General features: G+C 37.9%; 1 protein-coding gene across 1 annotated transcript in view; it reads left to right on the forward strand.

Annotated features, from left to right (window-relative positions):
* The window catches only part of LOC107729135 (conserved oligomeric Golgi complex subunit 5-like), a 72,363-nt gene that overhangs the window by 22,486 nt on the left and 31,513 nt on the right, over positions 1–18,364 (forward strand). The window contains exon 7 of the mRNA XM_016539523.1: positions 1,015–1,145. Coding sequence (XP_016395009.1) covers positions 1,015–1,145 — 131 coding nt within the window. The remainder of the gene's footprint in view (positions 1–1,014; positions 1,146–18,364) is intronic.

An 18,364-nucleotide genomic window follows, 5' to 3' on the forward strand; every position in this document is an offset into this window, starting at 1 on the left:
TGAGTCCTCTGCACAATGTGACTTTGCTGCAGCCTGGAATTGAACTGCTGGTTTCATCTGGCAAGAGGAGAACTGGCCCCCCGACTGTGCCTTGTTTCTCCCAAGGTTTTTTCTCCATTTTGTCACCGATGGAGTTTTGGTTCCTTGCCGCTGTCGCCTCTGGCTTTCTTAGTTGGGTACACTTCATTTCCAGCGATATCGTTGATTTGATTGCAAAGATACTATTTAAACTGAACTGATGATGACATCACTGAATTCAATGATGAACTGCCTTTAACTGAAAAATTAGTGTTTACTATTGTCATTTTGCATTATTGACACACTATTTTCCTAATTAATGCTGTTCAGTTGCTTTGACACAATCTGTATTGTTAAAAGCGCTATATAAATAAAGGTGACTTGACTTTACTTGAATGAGCACACCTTTGTGAATAACAGCTGGTCTCCTGTGTGGAATATTTTCAGGTGTAACTGGGACATTCAGCCTCCTCCACCTGTATCCCACACCATCCTAGGAGCTGCTGCCCTACTTATCAATGTTTTCATTCCAGGGCATGCTGGCGTCTAAATAAATGCTTTGCTCTTTGCGATGAGTTTAGTCAGCCCCAAGTAGGAAGCTGCCAACATTAGCATTGTTCAAGTGAAGCCTTTCTCATCTCTTCCAACAGTTTTTGATGTGTTTCACACTGAAAACCTAAATCAAGCATAATTTCCACAGTCTGCTGCGATGATTGGTCGGGTGGCTTCCAGACCTCCTGCTTAGTGCAGACAATTGTGAAGAAGACGGTTTGCATGCTAACGGCTCAAATGGGTTCTTAGGGGTGTGCAAACACGCTCGTCCTCCATATGACACGTTATCTATCACATAAACATATGACTGCCCATGTTTATGTGAAAAAATGGTCTTGTAAATGACTTGTCCATGGATTTAAATATATATGGAAGTTTTTAACAACAACAAAGCTTTAAAAAGCTCAAAAATCAACAAAAAATGTTTTGCTCCATTTCTTGCAGATTACCTGTCCCAAGGTGTTGATCTGTCAGGTATTGACGTCATAGAAAATGACCTGCTGTTCATCAGTCGAGCTCGTCTGGAGGTGGAGAACCAAGCCAAACGGTTACTGGAGCAGGGCATGGAAATTCAGGTAAAAATAAAACCGTGTCGGGGAGAAACAAAGTCCAAATTGTTGCAGTACTTGACAGCATTTTGAAAAACCTTTCAATGTGGTCAGTCACTTGTTAGCTTGTAGCACAGCAAACTACTTTTTAAAAAGATTTGATTTGACTTGTTTTTTATTTTTAGATGCTGGTTTTACTTTGGGGGTGGACTAACTGCTTTAATTCATTAGTTTGTCACTTAGCAGGCTGCAATTTCAAAATTCTCCAACACCAAATCCAGGAACTGTTTACAAGCGCACAATTTGCAGTGTTCTATGAATTGTGGTCCAACACATTTCAAAACATGACCATGAATGGAATCGAGTTTATGTGGTTAGATGTGCGTTCATGTAGTTGCACTTAAAATTTAATTGATAAAGCCATGTCTGACCTAAAACTTCAACCGGATGAAACATGTGCCAGTATTCTTTCCATCTCTCCCTCAGCATGTTTCTCTGTCACACGATGCACTCACACACAGCAGATGGGCCGCACTGGCCTTTTCTCCCCTGTCTACAGACACACAGGCATCACACTGAACTGTCCAGTCACATTTCAGAAATTCAGCTGCCACATGGAGCCATCTCAGGGGCTGAAAGATATCTGTTTTTCAATAAATGACCATTTTAAAATGCCTGCACCAGTAATCTACAAGATATGTTGCATATCATCATATGAATGCAGCTGTCATGGCCCTTTTTATGTTTTGCTCATTGTGGCTTTATTTTTTTTTCCTTTTGATTGACAGTTTAATTTTTCAGCACGGTTTATGGAGCAAATCAATGCAGAGCTCCAGTTGGAGATGACAAGATTGTCGATATACTGACTACAAGGTCAAAAATTGATTGCTTTATGTATCTCTCATGGGCCTTCAGCTGTCTTTGAAAGCATGACTGTTCAGAGAGTATAGGGGAAGAACAGCCCATAGCTGACCTGGTCCAGTCAGGTTTTGTTTGTTCCTGCATCTTTAATGGTAAATGGTAATGGTAATGGTTTCCATTGCTGGCCGCTTGCTAAAATAAGCCTCCCAGTGCCTGTCGGCTGTATTCTTTTCTTTTTTTATTTCTTTGGCTCCACGAGTTGATTGTGTGATGGTCAGTCACCTCCATCTTTCACTTGTTGTCTCAAGGTTATTGGTTGCAGACAATGAAATGGCATTGACCACTAGGGTTGGGAATCGAAAATCGATTCCGATTCCAGAATCGAATACTTAAGGTCAGGAATCGGATACTTGTTGTCAAATTAAAATTTCGATTCCGCCTATCGATTCCTATGAGCTTTTTTTTTTTTTTTCTTCATCTGTGAGGACTGGACCTAACGATCTGCCAGGACCTTGCTCGCTAATCTAAGCGCTCCAAAGTTTGGCTACATTTGCGATCAGAAGCCAAAAAAGCGAAGTATAATATCTGTGATAGCTAAACATGTTGCAAGAGAGGTGTGTCCACCAACATACAAAGCACTTTAATTTAATAGATCGTTAAAGATCGCGAACACAATTCAAACACCAACGTGATTCTATTCCTAAATTACAATGATTCGTCTGTTTCATTCCTCAACCTTTGATGTGTGCGATCAATGTTGTGATCACTTGGTTCATCCGTGCAGCATACGATCACATCAGTGTGATTTTAACATTTTAAATATGCGTTCGCGCTGCCGCTGACCTAAAGAGAGCAGCTGTCTGTCTTGAATGAACATGAATGAACATGTCTGTCTTTTCAGCCACACAGTATCATTATTTCTGTTACAAACATTCAAATCACAGAAGTACTGGGATAAAAGTTTATAGTTCAGATATAAACGGTGTGTACGATGTGTATGGTAGCGATTAAAATAGAATAAATCACCTTTTGAAAGTAATTTGATGCTTCAAATGAAGATTATCGATTACATTGTTACGCCAGTAGGTGGTGAAAAGGGGCTGTTAAAATGTATTTGTCTTTGAATCACAAGAGATTCGTTCAAGAACGCTGATTCATCCAGTAATGAAACAAGTACATCTTGAGTGAGTCATTTAATCATTAATTCATAAATTACATGTGATTTTGTTTAGTTGTCTAATGTTTTTTCTTCAGAATAATGAGAGAACCACAACTTCCATTGGGGGAAAAAAACGAAAAAAAAATACTAAATTTATTCAGAATCATGCAGTTCTATTTTGCACACAAACAGCTCTTAAAGAGTCCAGTTTTTATGTAGCCTGTTGATTTTTGTTCATGGTATTTAGCTCCAATAAATGGTTTGCAAAAAAGAGAGACAGCATAAATGTTTGATATCATTATTTAATCACATTGGAATCGAAAAGAATCTGAATCGATAAGCAGAATCGGAATCGATAAAATTCAAACGATACCCAACCCTATTGACCACTGTGTGATCTCTTTAAAAGTAGATATGGAAGTCTCTGGTTATAGTGGCTATCTTTCAACATATAGTGCACTGCCTAGGTAGACCACATTTTTTGGGCATCATAGCTGCCAGTGATACTGAAACAACCAGAATCTCAGTGTAATGTTTTATTTAATTTGTTAGTTAAATATGTTTTGTTTCCATTTAAGCTTAGACTTGGCTTCTTGGGAAAGGGGTATGCTGTTACTTTTTGCATAGAAATCTAGTTATCGAATGCTCTTTTTCAAGGACCAGAAATCCTTTTTATCTCTTGTTCACTTCAATTAAGTGTTGAACTGCTATAGTTCATTCTCTGTCCTCTATTCCATGCATCTCTAACAAATTCCTTCTCTGCTGTCTCCTTACAACACATTCTTGCCCTATTAGCATCTCATTATAAAACCGAGCGATGCAAGAGCCCCCTGACCTCTGTTCATGTATTTGTTGTTCTGGATTTTATCATGATATTCACTCCACTCCTCCACGGCCAGTCCTGCATCAGTATATTTAGAATTGTGTGGGTTACATAAGCCGCTATTACTTAGCTCATGTGGAGAGATGGCCGTCTTCTTTTCACTCTATTAGTCTAAACCAAAAAAAGAGGAATTTTTCATTTAGATTGTGAATTTTAACCAAGGCATCTCAAATCTTTTAATGTGTTTTAATGGAATCGTTCTGTGTTCAATGCAAGTTAAGCTATATTGACAGCATCTATAACATCTCATTCCTCAGGTTGTAAGAGCAACAGTCGTGATTCCAGTAATGCACTTACAGTGTAAATTTATGGAGATAGATATTTGTGCTGCTCAAATATTTTTAATGTTGTTTTCTTGCATGTTGACAGTAGTTAAAAGCTGCATAATGTCACTTTTGAATTTGGTCTATTTTGGTCTGTTTTAAAATGTACTCCCATACAGTGCTTTGCCTTGACTTTCACTGTTAGTGCATTACTGTAAACAGTTTGTTTTTCTTTTTCATTGACTTGATTTCTGTAATATGATGTATTTGCAAGTGAAACGATATTCATTTGAAAATAATGCAAAGCTAATTGATTAATGTATATATAACTTTTCTTCTGATATCTATATCTATATATACACTACTGTTAAAACGTTTGTGATCAGTAAGATTTTTTATGTGTTTTAAAGAAGTCTCTTCTGTTCATCAAGGCTGCATTTATTTGACCAAAAATACAGAAAAAAAACAGTAATATTGTGAAATATTACTGCAATTTAAAATAATGGTTTTCTATTTTAATATACTTTAAAATAGTATTTATTCCTGTGATGCAAAGCTGAATTTTCATCAGCATCATTACTCCAGTCTTTTTGCATATATATATAAAAGATTTCCTGTAATTAAGTTTTGAAGAACAAAAAGGAAAACATAATCTGATGAATCATCTTAAAGCTGCAGGAGCTGTTGAACATTTTCTTTGAAATCTTATTAGTTTGGAGGGATTCATCTGTTCTTAATTGCTTTTTGGTGCATAGTGACATAGTGCTTGGTGTATTTATCTCCTCTACATTTCATTAAAAACGTACAGAAGAGTGGTACTTTATATCAGTGCACTCCTGTTTTGAAAGCATCAGCTGTGTGATTCACTGCCATATTGTCAGAAGGGCACTTGAAAGGAGAGTGCGTTTGAAGGTCAAAATTAGACACTGATGTGCAGGGAGGCAGAACAAAAAGTGTAGCCTGTATCTGCACATTCATTTCGGATGGGGTGAGAGAAGAGGAGGTCTGTTAAATATTTTATCCACGTTGTTTCAAGTCTGTTTTTATTTCTCTTCTCATACATTTATATCAGCTGCTTAAGAGGGGCGTTTTTACACAGAAGGTCATGAGAGGATAAATCATGCCCCCCCCTTTTCTTTTTTTAGTGTGGAAGAGGGGATGCGGTTTTGGAAGTGGATTCTCATTACCGCAGTGAAGGTTTTTGCTTACTCAGCAAACATTGGTTGGAGGTCACTGAGGTGTGTGTGTGTGTGTGGTCCGAGCTGGAGATGCATACTATGGTCTCAAAGGGCTCAAAATTCACTGTGTGGAGTTGCACAAGTGTGTCCACAGACACACATATACAAATGACTACTCTCGCCTAGGCTCCTGTCTTCCTGACCCAGAAAAGCAGAGTACTCATGGGCCAGTGTCCTGTTTCACATGCTCGTAGGGGAATGGAGGAATGGACATTAATGCAGCCCTTCTCTATTACAGAAGAGAAAAAATGACAATCTCTCCATCCACGATACTGTGACCCTAAAAATTTCACTGCGTTAGATTGCAAACTAAGTGTTGCTTGTTTGAAAGAAAAACACTTTAGAAGCAGAACATCTCACAAAAATAAGTTTGTCCAGTTTTGAAATAATAACCTGAGTGAACCTGAGGATAACTGACTTCATAAATTCACTAAAAATGAACAAAACAAGAGTTGATTAAAAGACACTGAGAAAACATATTGAAAAAAGTGAAGTTAGTGAAGAGAGGATCCTGCATTGTGGTTTTATGTTTTTATCTGATGCAATGACATTCACACATTTATTAGAACAACAAAAATGTCCATATACTTTTTTGGACCTCTTTATTCCCAAAAACAAGATGTCTCTGTGCATTAGAATAGCATGGATGTTTTTTTTTATGCATTCATGATTCCTGTATAAAGCAAAATTGTCAGAAAGAGTGTTTTTAAAGTTATACAGATAGTAACTCCTCATTGTATCTGTTACAAGGAACTACACATACAAAATAAAGGTTCTTTATTGGCATCAATGATTCTATTAAGGATTTTTAACATCCACGGATCCTTTCCATTCCACACAAGCTTCTTTATGATGAAAAAGGTTCCTTTTAGATAATTAGATAATTAAAAAATTTCTTCACACTCAGAAAAACATTTTCTTTTAAGAACTGTTCACTGAATGGTTCTTTGGAGAACCCAAAATGGTGATTCTATTGCACCGCTCTTTTGGAACACTTATTTTTAAGAGTGTAGGACTAAATTGCTGATGTATTTGGGAGATATTAAAAAGCTAGTCTTTAGCGCAGTTTGACTGCTGACCAGCAAGTTCTTAGAAAATCATGTGACCAGGTTCATGCACGATCAAAAGCAGTCATAAACCTAGGAAAGAACTGACCTGCTGCAGACATAACTAGTGAAACCACAGGAGTGTGGTTCCTCCACATAATAGATTAGGCACTGCCTGCATTGGAAGGGCATTGACAAGAGGGGACGAATGAGTCTGGGTTTTAACTGAGTCACCGCTGCTTTGACAGATAGATGCGCCTCTTGCCCCACCATGAGTAACTGTGTATTACATAAGCAGCCCCAGCAGAACATTGATCATGCACCCTTTAAACAATACGTCACCTTTGTCCATTTCAAGAGGTCAAGAGTTCGTGTGATGGTTGTCGCACATAGATTTGTGTTTTGTTGATATAAGGTGCAGATATACAGTAGTCCACATTGCCACAATCAATTGGGTCACATTATTATTATTTTTTTCAATGGTCATTTTACCAAACATTCCAATTAGTCCAGATATACCGTTGGTCTTTTTCCCCTGAATGTTTGTTAGGATTTACAATCATTTTTTCATTTGGATTGAAATGATTTTCCTTTCTCTGCATTTGTCCATTCTGTCTGATCTGTTTAGCTTTGTCCATTGTCTTGGTGGAATGTGATTTTTGTCATCCGCAGCCTAATCGAGCCATGTACCTGCGGCATGTAATGGAATTTTCTCTCACTCGCTGCTGAAAAGACACAACAAAAAATATGTTATACGCCTTGGGCCAAACAAATACTGACAAGAATGTTAAGTGAAATCAATTCAATGCTTCATTTCTTTCTCTGCTATACCACATAGCAATTTTACTTCTTTCCATGTAAATGAATACCTTTCGCTCATGCATGATTATTTATAGACAATCTCCTGCAATTACTAATGTGCAAGCCCTGTCACTAATGATTTGATAACAGCATTTTTTTTATTGTTCCTTCAGGGCTGAACTTGATGCATGACTCAAACTGTGCATAAGAGGGTAGTAATCATTTAGAAATGTCTTATTAGCACACAGTTTAGCTTGTCGCTGCATTGTTATACACGAATGGCAGGATTTAAAGCGCATTTGGTATTTGCAAACATCTGAGCGGAGATGTGTGGCTTCATTTGTGCTCTTTTGACTACGTTTTGCATGCTGACATTCTAAGGTGACAGGAAATAGTGTTGCCCTTTAAGGTTACTCAGTCAGGATTCAAACAGGGTTAAAATTATTCGTGTGTTCTTGAATGATCTGATCAAGTCAAGTCAAGTCACCTCTGTTTATATAGCACTTTATACAAAACAGATTGTCAAAGCAAATGTGTGTATTTATTTTATTTTTAGTGATCTCTGACTGGGAAAGTCGAACATCATTAGCACCAATGTGAATAACAATCTTACTGAATTTACGTTCAGCATTAGCCAGCCCTTTTAAATTTGCCAAGATGTCAGGTGCTCTGGCTCCCGGTAAACTATCCTCAGTTAAAGTTTGGATGCGTGTCTCTAGTTCTGAAATCTTCTTTGTCAGCCTAAGTATTTCCCTGCATTTATCACATGTGAATCCCTCGCCGCTGACAGAGAAAGCTACACTATACATGTGGCAAGCAGTGCAAGTGACCGTAACAGGAGAAGAAGCCATTACTCACCGTGATTGTTGAATGATTCTGACTTGAATGATTCCACAGTTGTTTCATGAACTCGTGAAAAACAGAGTGAGAGAGAGAAAAGAAACGCTAGGCACGAATGACAAGCTAACAGGCTAACGGAATGCTAACACGCTACGCTAGCAGTTTAGATTAAAAAGCGAACAATGTCAAATTAGTTTGATAGATAATATCAGAAATATGGTGAGAATTAAGTTCTATTTTAGCAGTTTAAACAACAGAGGGTGATGGTAAAATAGAGATTTCAACAGAAAAACAGAGCTACACTGATCTGTCTAATATTGCAAGAGGCTTTGCATTGTTATGTGACAGATGGGTCTTTATCCTGACAACCTGCCAGATTCAGCTATGTGTTTGTATATATAAGGACAGGTTTGTCAGATACGGAAATGACAGCTTGCTTTCTTGTTCCAAACAAGAGAAAAAATAGTACAGTAAATAGGTTTTAATGTACTCTGAATTAAAATAGCCAGCCTGAAGAGTGCAAGAGTTTAGCAATAACTACTCACTCCCATGCATGATTTTCAATGACGAAATAGAGTTGTTCATCCTACACTCTCAAACTACTTTGTATAGCTTAATACTTAGTAATAAACTTATAATCAATGTAAGTCATTAGTTTGTAGTACCATCAACAGTACTATCCTTTTATGCTTAGCTATTTACTATGCTTTGGATGCATCAAGCAGATCATTCCTTTATAAAAGAATAAGGAAATACACAGTTTTGTGTCTTTTTGCTGTTTTTTTTTTTTTTACACATTTTGCTTCAAATAAATGTTTATAATGTTAGAGCTGGTTGATTTTGGTTTGGTGTTTTACTTTATGGATTTTTTCAATGCCTGTGGAGAAAATGAATGGGGAAAATGCCAAGGTCACAAAAAAAGTATATGTCATTGTTGCACTCTATTCAAATCTTCACTAATTTTCTCATGTTTTCCAATGGGCTCAATTTGTGGTGGTCACTGATAAGTTTATGCAGTAACCCCCCCCCACCCCCGATATTCATGGTTCATCCATTTTTTTGAGGCATGTGTTTGAGTAACCTTTACATCAAAAGGAATGTCTCTCAGGAGTTGAAGCTGCTAAGGAGTGAAGTCATTGCTTTTGTGCGCTCCTTAAGTCTTTTTTCTGTATTTTTCTTTTGCCACCTTTTTTTCCTGAAGCTTTGTGCCTCCCTTTTCTTTGCCTTCTCACTCACTTCAAACATAACATCTCTGTTGCTCTCTCACATTTTTTCTCTGTTTGCTCTCTAAAGACCATGAAGATGGAATATAGATGCGCTGGATTGCTCATATAGCTGACAAGCAGTCAGCAGGTGTGGCTTGTTCTGCCAGTATGGCTGCTTTTGTCTCCACACTGCTCTGTCAGGGGGAAGAAGGCAAAATGCTTGTTCCAAATTATCATACTACACATATATATTTACTGCATGCATACTGTGCTCAGTAAGCCTTTTTTCTTTATGCATTTCCATAAGTGATATCCTGGAGGACACTTAAAATGAATGGAATCTCACTGCTGAATAAAGTGCATTTAAAGTCGCAGGAAATGAAAATTTACCCTATCTGTTTTCTAAATGCATGTTTCAAGTCTTAATGTAAACCGTTGATAATATGAATATAGTTCATTTTATAATAATAATAATAAATAACTTTACCTTAAACAGTGCCTTTTAAAAGAAGCTTCTCAAGGCGCTTTACACGGAAACATGCAATATAAGAATAACAATAATACAAAAAAGTGAAAACTAAGATAATCAAGCAAAAGCTAACCTAAAAAACCTAATCTGTACAAATGTTTAATTTTTATAAATAAATGTTTTGTCCTCATAATGGTTAAATAAAATGTCATAATGGGATCTTCCGGTGAAAAATGAGACTTCTCTCTGGTGACGTATGAAGGACTTCTCCAATCATTTAGTCCAAAACCCCTGCAAACTCATGTTTGTGTCTCCATTTTTGACTGCCACGCCCACATCTTAACAGCCAATCAACAACCAATGTTCTGAACCAAGACCCCATCTGCTAAGCCAGCTAAGACCAACAAGCCACTGTAGACTGGATTAAAGCTTTGTTTTTCAGTAGGGTTGTGTATGATTTATTGAAAGAGTACTGGTAGCACTGTTATAGATCAAAGACCTGTTAGCGACTGGCTCCCATGTGTGCTGATTAGCGCTCCTCGTTCTCGCACGTCGACTTCTCTCGCCCATTACCCATCAGTAACAGGTTACTGCCAAGCACCCACCTGACAAATTACTGTTACCATGCAGACCATATGCACATGCTGTTTAACATCTCTTCTGCCTGGTGTCCGTTCTTCACAATTAAAAAAAAGTCACACAAAGGTTAAAAGCACAAAGATGCAGCAGTTTATTTATAGTGTTTATAGTGTCATTGAGGGGAGCTTTTGATTACTAGTCCTGTTGCACTTGCTCAGTGATATAGTATCTACCATGATACTGACTGATTATCGTTGATGTATACAGGTATTAATATACTGTGGTACCATGAAATGGTATCCTGCTAATATCAATAAACATGCTATTTGCATGGTTTGTTAAATGCACCATTAAAGGACCTTGATATATGAGTATGTTAGATCAGATTAAGATTTTGACTTGGTGGATGACAAAATAGGTGATAAATCCTATAGATTTTCATTGTGACTTGGACCAGTAAGCCGCCACCGTTCCTTTGTGCACAAGTGTTTTCGTCTGAACCGAAACCTGTTTTCTGCTTTCACAAGATTGAATAGATATTTTATTCATGGTTATGCATGTCCATCTTTTTTCAGTAGGTTAACCTGCACTCTGGAATTCATTATAAGGGCACATGTATAAGGGCACATGTATTTCCATTCGTAAAAACACTTAGACGGATCACTAAATGATGTTCATTGAATTTGACTTACATTCTGACATTAAAGAAATGACATGATACAAGATGCATTTAACCTCAAGTGTTAAAAAATGAATGAATGAATGAGAGGAGTTAATTTCTTTTTAATGCCGGTGCAAATCAAAGTTTCTTTATCACTGAAGATGTTCTCTCTCATTAGTTATGCTGAGCACACCTCATCTTTCACCTTTCTCCTTTCCACAATCATCAGTTCTCTCCCAAATTGAGTTAATTTCTTCCTGGTCTGGCATTGCACTGACATTTACCAAGTGCGTCTTAAAAGGCTTTAATCGGTCTTCGTCGTGTTTGTTTTTGGGTTGCTGTGGAAACACGACACCTAAATGAATGTCTAAGTGATCCATCATCTTTTCACTTTTTCTTCACACTCAAAGTCTCACTTTCGCCACTTTCGCCCTTCAGAATTACTCTTGCATGGCCATAACACTTTGCTTAGTGTGAGCCAATGAACTCTGTAAACTCTGTATGGCTGGCATTGACCATGTTTGCTGTCGTTTTTGGATTGGGAATGACTAGAAGGAAAATACATGTCCCTGTTTCATCCATATAACTCATGTAATTCTCATATTGGCTGGGTCATTTGTGCTATGCAGTATTTTCTGTAAATATAAAAAATGTAAACTTATTGTGTTGTAATTTAAGTATTTCTACAAAAGATTTAGCAGACTTCTAAAAATGTCCTCGTTTCAAGCCAGTGGCCTCCAGGAAGTGAAATCTACAGTGAAAACAACAGAACAAACATAAGCATTTGATCAATTTTGTGATGTTTTGTGCTGTTGTCTCTCAACTTATATACTTGATTATTTCCACCTTATTGATTTTATTGCCATTTATGTATCCACCGCACAAGAGATTGACCGTTAAATTGAGTAAATTTTCACTTTTTGTTAATTTCATTTAGATTTTTTTTTTTTAATCTCTAAAAAATTTGATGCTATCATATTATCTATGATGTTATTATCTGTACTGTTACTAAGCAGGCTGAAATCTCTTGCTAATACTTACTGGTGCTTATGGGATTGTTTTCCCACCCATGATTATGTCAGTTCTTGAAGGAAGTTTTATCTAGCATGATTTTTGTCTTTAAAAATTCCCAGTTATTTTGTATTTTATTTGAATGTGTATATATAACATTTAATCCAGTATTACAATGCATATAATGGGCACATGGAAATGTTCTCATAGCAGGAATTACCTGGGGACCGTATGTGGGCAAAGACCCCTGGTGTGATCTACTTATCAGCTATTGTTTGGTAGACAAATATCTTCCATATGGTGACAAAATAAACACAGCCAGAAGCTAATGACACTGGCGTGGTGACCAGGTGTTTTTATGAAAGGAAGCAATTGGCTGGAAATGACTGTTGTTTTTCTCGTAAGGCACTGCGCCCTACGTGATGAGCAAAGTCTCACAATGTTCCTGTTGAGGTAGCATACTTGATTTCGTTGGAAGTTCCCTTTTTGGGCTGTGTATTTTTTTCCTTTGTGGTTTCTCTAGAAAAAGGACATCTACCTGAAGCATTCATGCAGAACGGTTGACCGAATTGAATTTTACCAAGCAGGAGAGAATTTAATCAAGCCCCCACACTGCGTCTGTAATGGAGGTGATACAAGCAGTGTAGTATAGTTATTACAGGCCCAGGTCGGATACATGATGGAGGCATAGTGACCCAAGGATGATCTACCACATCTCCTCCTTAGCATCCCACCCCATCTTGTTTATCTTATGTGACCCAGTTTCTTCCACCAGGTTAAACACTAATACATCAGCTTTTTGTTACTCCTATAAACCATCTCTGAGAGGAATATGAAAGTTACCAGTGCCATCAAAGAGCAAATACAGCAAGCAGTAAGATGCTTTTTCACATGCATTTTGTCTCCTACGTTCCCCTGGAGAAACACGCCTAAATCTCAAGATGGCAAAAAATAATATTGGCACATCTCAAACCTCCTTATACATATGATCTGTAGGATTCAGATACAGTGATGTGTTTGCCAAGCATGCCACCTGCCTTTTGCAATTATGTAAGAACCTTTTGGATCTGCATTATGGTACAGATAAACATGCAGTGCCTTGCCACGAAGATGGCAAGACCGTTTTTGTATTGTTTCTATTGTGAAATTTATGTTGTATTGTCGTTTGTGAGAACCGCATATTGAAACAAGACACCGAAACAAAATTTCCCCAAGGGGATAAATAAAGTTACTACTACATCCAATGTACAGAAACAAGACCCAATCCTACAATTTTTCAATTCGATAATCTGATACACATGTATGGAAAAAAAGACCTGTCGCTGCTTCCATTTCATTGCGACCCTAAACTAGTCTAAACCGGGCATGTCTGAAGCTGGGAGATGAGCAGGCCAACCTGCTAAGCCAGCTAAGACCAACAAGCCACTGTAGACTGGATTAAAGCTTTGTTTTTCAGCAGGGTTGTGTATGATGTATTGAAAGAATACTGGTACACTGTTACAGATCAGAGACCTGTTAGCAACTGGCTCCCATGTGTGCTGATTAGCGCTTCTCGTTCTCGCACGTCGACTTCTCTCACCCATTACCCATCAGTAACACGTTACTGCCAAGCACCCACCTGACAAATTACTGTTACCATGGAGACCATATGCACATGCTGTTTAACATCTCTTCTGCCTGGTGTCCGTTCTTCACAATTAAAAAAAAGTCACACAAAGGTTAAAAGCACAAAGATGCAGCAGTTTATTTATAGTGTTTATAGTGTCATTGAGGGGAGCTTTTGATTACTAGTCCTGTTGCACTTGCTCAGTGATATAGTATCTACCATGATACTGACTGATTATCGTTGATGTATACAGGTATTAATATACTGTGGTACCATGAAATGGTATCCTGCTAATATCAATAAACATGCTATTTGCATGGTTTGTTAAATGCACCATTAAAGGACCTTGATATATGAGTATGTTAGATCAGATTAAGATTTTGACTTGGTGGATGACAAAATAGGTGATAAATCCTATAGATTTTCATTGTGACTTGGACCAGTAAGCCGCCACCGTTCCTTTGTGCACAAGTGTTTTCGTCTGAACCGAAACCTGTTTTCTGCTTTCACAAGATTGAATAGATATTTTATTCATGGTTATGCATGTCCATCTTTTTTCAGTAGGTTAACCTGCACTCTGGAATTCATTATAAGGGCACATGTATAAGGGCACATGTATTTCCATTCGTAAAAACACTTAGACGGATCACTAAATGATGTTCATTGAATTTGACTTACATTCTGACATTAAAGAAATGACATGATACAAGATGCATTTAACCTCAAGTGTTAAAAAATGAATGAATGAATGAGAGGAGTTAATTTCTTTTTAATGCCGGTGCAAATCAAAGTTTCTTTATCACTGAAGATGTTCTCTCTCATTAGTTATGCTGAGCACACCTCATCTTTCACCTTTCTCCTTTCCACAATCATCAGTTCTCTCCCAAATTGAGTTAATTTCTTCCTGGTCTGGCATTGCACTGACATTTACCAAGTGCGTCTTAAAAGGCTTTAATCGGTCTTCGTCGTGTTTGTTTTTGGGTTGCTGTGGAAACACGACACCTAAATGAATGTCTAAGTGATCCATCATCTTTTCACTTTTTCTTCACACTCAAAGTCTCACTTTCGCCCTCTCTGTTCTTCAGAATTACTCTTGCATGGCCATAACACTTTGCTTAGTGTGAGCCAATGAACTCTGTATGTTCTTATGGGCTGGCATTGACCATGTTTGCTGTCGTTTTTGGATTGGGAATGACTAGAAGGAAAATACATGTCCCTGTTTCATCCATATAACTCATGTAATTCTCATATTGGCTGGGTCATTTGTGCTATGCAGTATTTTCTGTAAATATAAAAAATGTAAACTTATTGTGTTGTAATTTAAGTATTTCTACAAAAGATTTAGCAGACTTCTAAAAATGTCCTCGTTTCAAGCCAGTGGCCTCCAGGAAGTGAAATCTACAGTGAAAACAACAGAACAAACATAAGCATTTGATCAATTTTGTGATGTTTTGTGCTGTTGTCTCTCAACTTATATACTTGATTATTTCCACCTTATTGATTTTATTGCCATTTATGTATCCACCGCACAAGAGATTGACCGTTAAATTGAGTAAATTTTCACTTTTTGTTAATTTCATTTTGATTTTTTTTTTTTAATCTCTAAAAAATTTGATGCTATCATATTATCTATGATGTTATTATCTGTACTGTTACTAAGCAGGCTGAAATCTCTTGCTAATACTTACTGGTGCTTATGGGATTGTTTTCCCACCCATGATTATGTCAGTTCTTGAAGGAAGTTTTATCTAGCATGATTTTTGTCTTTAAAAATTCCCAGTTATTTTGTATTTTATTTGAATGTGTATATATAACATTTAATCCAGTATTACAATGCATATAATGGGCACATGGAAATGTTCTCATAGCAGGAATTACCTGGGGACCGTATGTGGGCAAAGACCCCTGGTGTGATCTACTTATCAGCTATTGTTTGGTAGACAAATATCTTCCATATGGTGACAAAATAAACACAGCCAGAAGCTAATGACACTGGCGTGGTGACCAGGTGTTTTTATGAAAGGAAGCAATTGGCTGGAAATGACTGTTGTTTTTCTCGTAAGGCACTGCGCCCTACGTGATGAGCAAAGTCTCACAATGTTCCTGTTGAGGTAGCATACTTGATTTCGTTGGAAGTTCCCTTTTTGGGCTGTGTATTTTTTTCCTTTGTGGTTTCTCTAGAAAAAGGACATCTACCTGAAGCATTCATGCAGAACGGTTGACCGAATTGAATTTTACCAAGCAGGAGAGAATTTAATCAAGCCCCCACACTGCGTCTGTAATGGAGGTGATACAAGCAGTGTAGTATAGTTATTACAGGCCCAGGTCGGATACATGATGGAGGCATAGTGACCCAAGGATGATCTACCACATCTCCTCCTTAGCATCCCACCCCATCTTGTTTGTCTTATGTGACCCAGTTTCTTCCACCAGGTTAAACACTAATACATCAGCTTTTTGTTACTCCTATAAACCATCTCTGAGAGGAATATGAAAGTTACCAGTGCCATCAAAGAGCAAATACAGCAAGCAGTAAGATGCTTTTTCACATGCATTTTGTCTCCTACGTTCCCCTGGAGAAACACGCCTAAATCTCAAGATGGCAAAAATAACATTGGCACATCTCAAACCTCCTTGTACATATGATCTGTAGGATTCAGATACAGTGATGTGTTCGCCAAGCATGCCACCTGCCTTTTGCAATTATGTAAGAATCTGCATTGGATTGGATCTGCATTCTGGTAGAAGAACATGCAGCGCCTTGCCATGAAGATGGCAAGACCTTTTCTGACCTTCACTGTTTATGAGGGGTTATCTGATATAAACATATTCATTCCAGTATGAAATGTAATTCTCCCAAGAAACATATCAAGAAAGGGTGTTACAACTTACACAAGTTCATGCGATCCCTTGGACAGAATGAATTTCACATCTGCTGGACAGCGGATGGAGTGAAACCAGCACTGACAAAACTAAACACGCTGTATAAGATTTCCCACTCTTTGCAACAATAGCCCACAACATGCAAGCCAATCTAATCAACATGGAACCGAGGTGTATTTTTAGTTGCATTTCACCTTCCCAGTGATGGCTAACTGTATATTTTCCCAATCAAAAATTGGTCTCTTCTGCTGTTTGAGCTTAAAAGCATTAGCCCAAATATGTTTTTCTCTCTCTTGCCGGTAAAGAAAGCGATCGTTGGCCACCTGTTCCAGCTAAGTGCTAATTCTGGGAACAAAAGCATAGTGCTTGCCTGTTTCTGCTGTTTGAGCTTAAAAGCATTAGCCCAAATATGTTTTTCTCTCTTGCCGGTAAAGAAAGCGATCGTTGGCCACCTGTTCCAGCTAAGTGCTAATTCTGGGAACAAAAGCATAGTGCTTGCCTGGATGTGAGTAATGTGAAAACACCTCATTCATGGCAGTTGGCAGCTAGCCATCCTGGGTCACCGACTTGCACTGAGCTGATCAAATCCATCTCCACGGTGACTGTGCATGTCCCTGCTAAACCATTATCCTTCCACAGTTCAGGGTAAATGAGGGCTAGTGCATTACATGCTGCGAGTGAACCTGCTGCAAGCAATTAGGTCTCTCCCAATCCTCTGTTTTCCTTTGTCTGTGATTCACATCTGTTCTTTGACAACTACACTCACTGTTGCATAAGTGACAACATATGATTTATGCTGCTGGACAACAGCCAATTTTGGCTCGGTTTGTGAATGTTTAGCTACGGCTGAGCAGTATAGATAAAACAATTATACCACTGTATTTTTCAGCAACAATAGATATTAAATGCCACAAGTCGATGGACACATTTTTGCAGTTTAAATCAGACTGCATTAAAACATTTTTGTCTAAAGCTCTCATACTAACACATGCTATCGTCAGGGTGTATAAAATCTCAAAATGTGCTTTAGTGTCTTGTGACCCTGCAGCAGTTAAGTTGAAATAGGCACCAATGCTTTGCAATTTTTTCTAAGTGCAGGGACAGTTTTTCCCATTTGGTCTTACTTCCTAAGATCGTAAGTAGCTACAAAAACAATGCAGCCACTAGTGTATCAGAAATCGGAACGGACCCTCACCAACACCTGTAATGAGGTCACAAGGGATTGCTGTTTCTTCTTGTACTTACTATAGTCAGTGACTCCCTTTGGTTTTACAATGTTGCAGTGCATAAAAACTAGGTGTTTCAATCTAATTGACTCTTTAAAAAATGAATTGTTTGTAATGAATGTTTAATCTTCAAACATCCATTTTGTCCATCACCCCAATCTTTTTGCAGTTGTTTAGAATATTACAGTGGAACCTCTTTCACAGTTGGGCAAATTTCTCTTGACCAATGTTGAAAAGGACAAAATTCAGAGCACAGAGGAGCTGTAGCAGTGTGTGCCCATCATTTGCATGATTAGAGCTTGAAACGCTGATTGCAGCAAAGTACTTAGCCACCACTGATGGCTTTATCCTACCACTCCTGCCTATTACACTCAATCTGTTCACCATTAGTCAAGCACATAGAGACAAGAAGGGTAGATTTACTGAATTATCACTTTCTCTCATCACATCTGTTGCATAAATATCCATTCACCTGCAGTTTTCCGTGTACCGTTTGGGAAAGCCACTGGGCCTGA

Source organism: Sinocyclocheilus rhinocerous, unplaced genomic scaffold (genome assembly GCF_001515625.1).
Source record: "Sinocyclocheilus rhinocerous isolate Xijiao unplaced genomic scaffold, SAMN03320098_v1.1 scaffold3263, whole genome shotgun sequence".
Lineage (NCBI taxonomy): Eukaryota > Metazoa > Chordata > Actinopteri > Cypriniformes > Cyprinidae > Sinocyclocheilus > Sinocyclocheilus rhinocerous.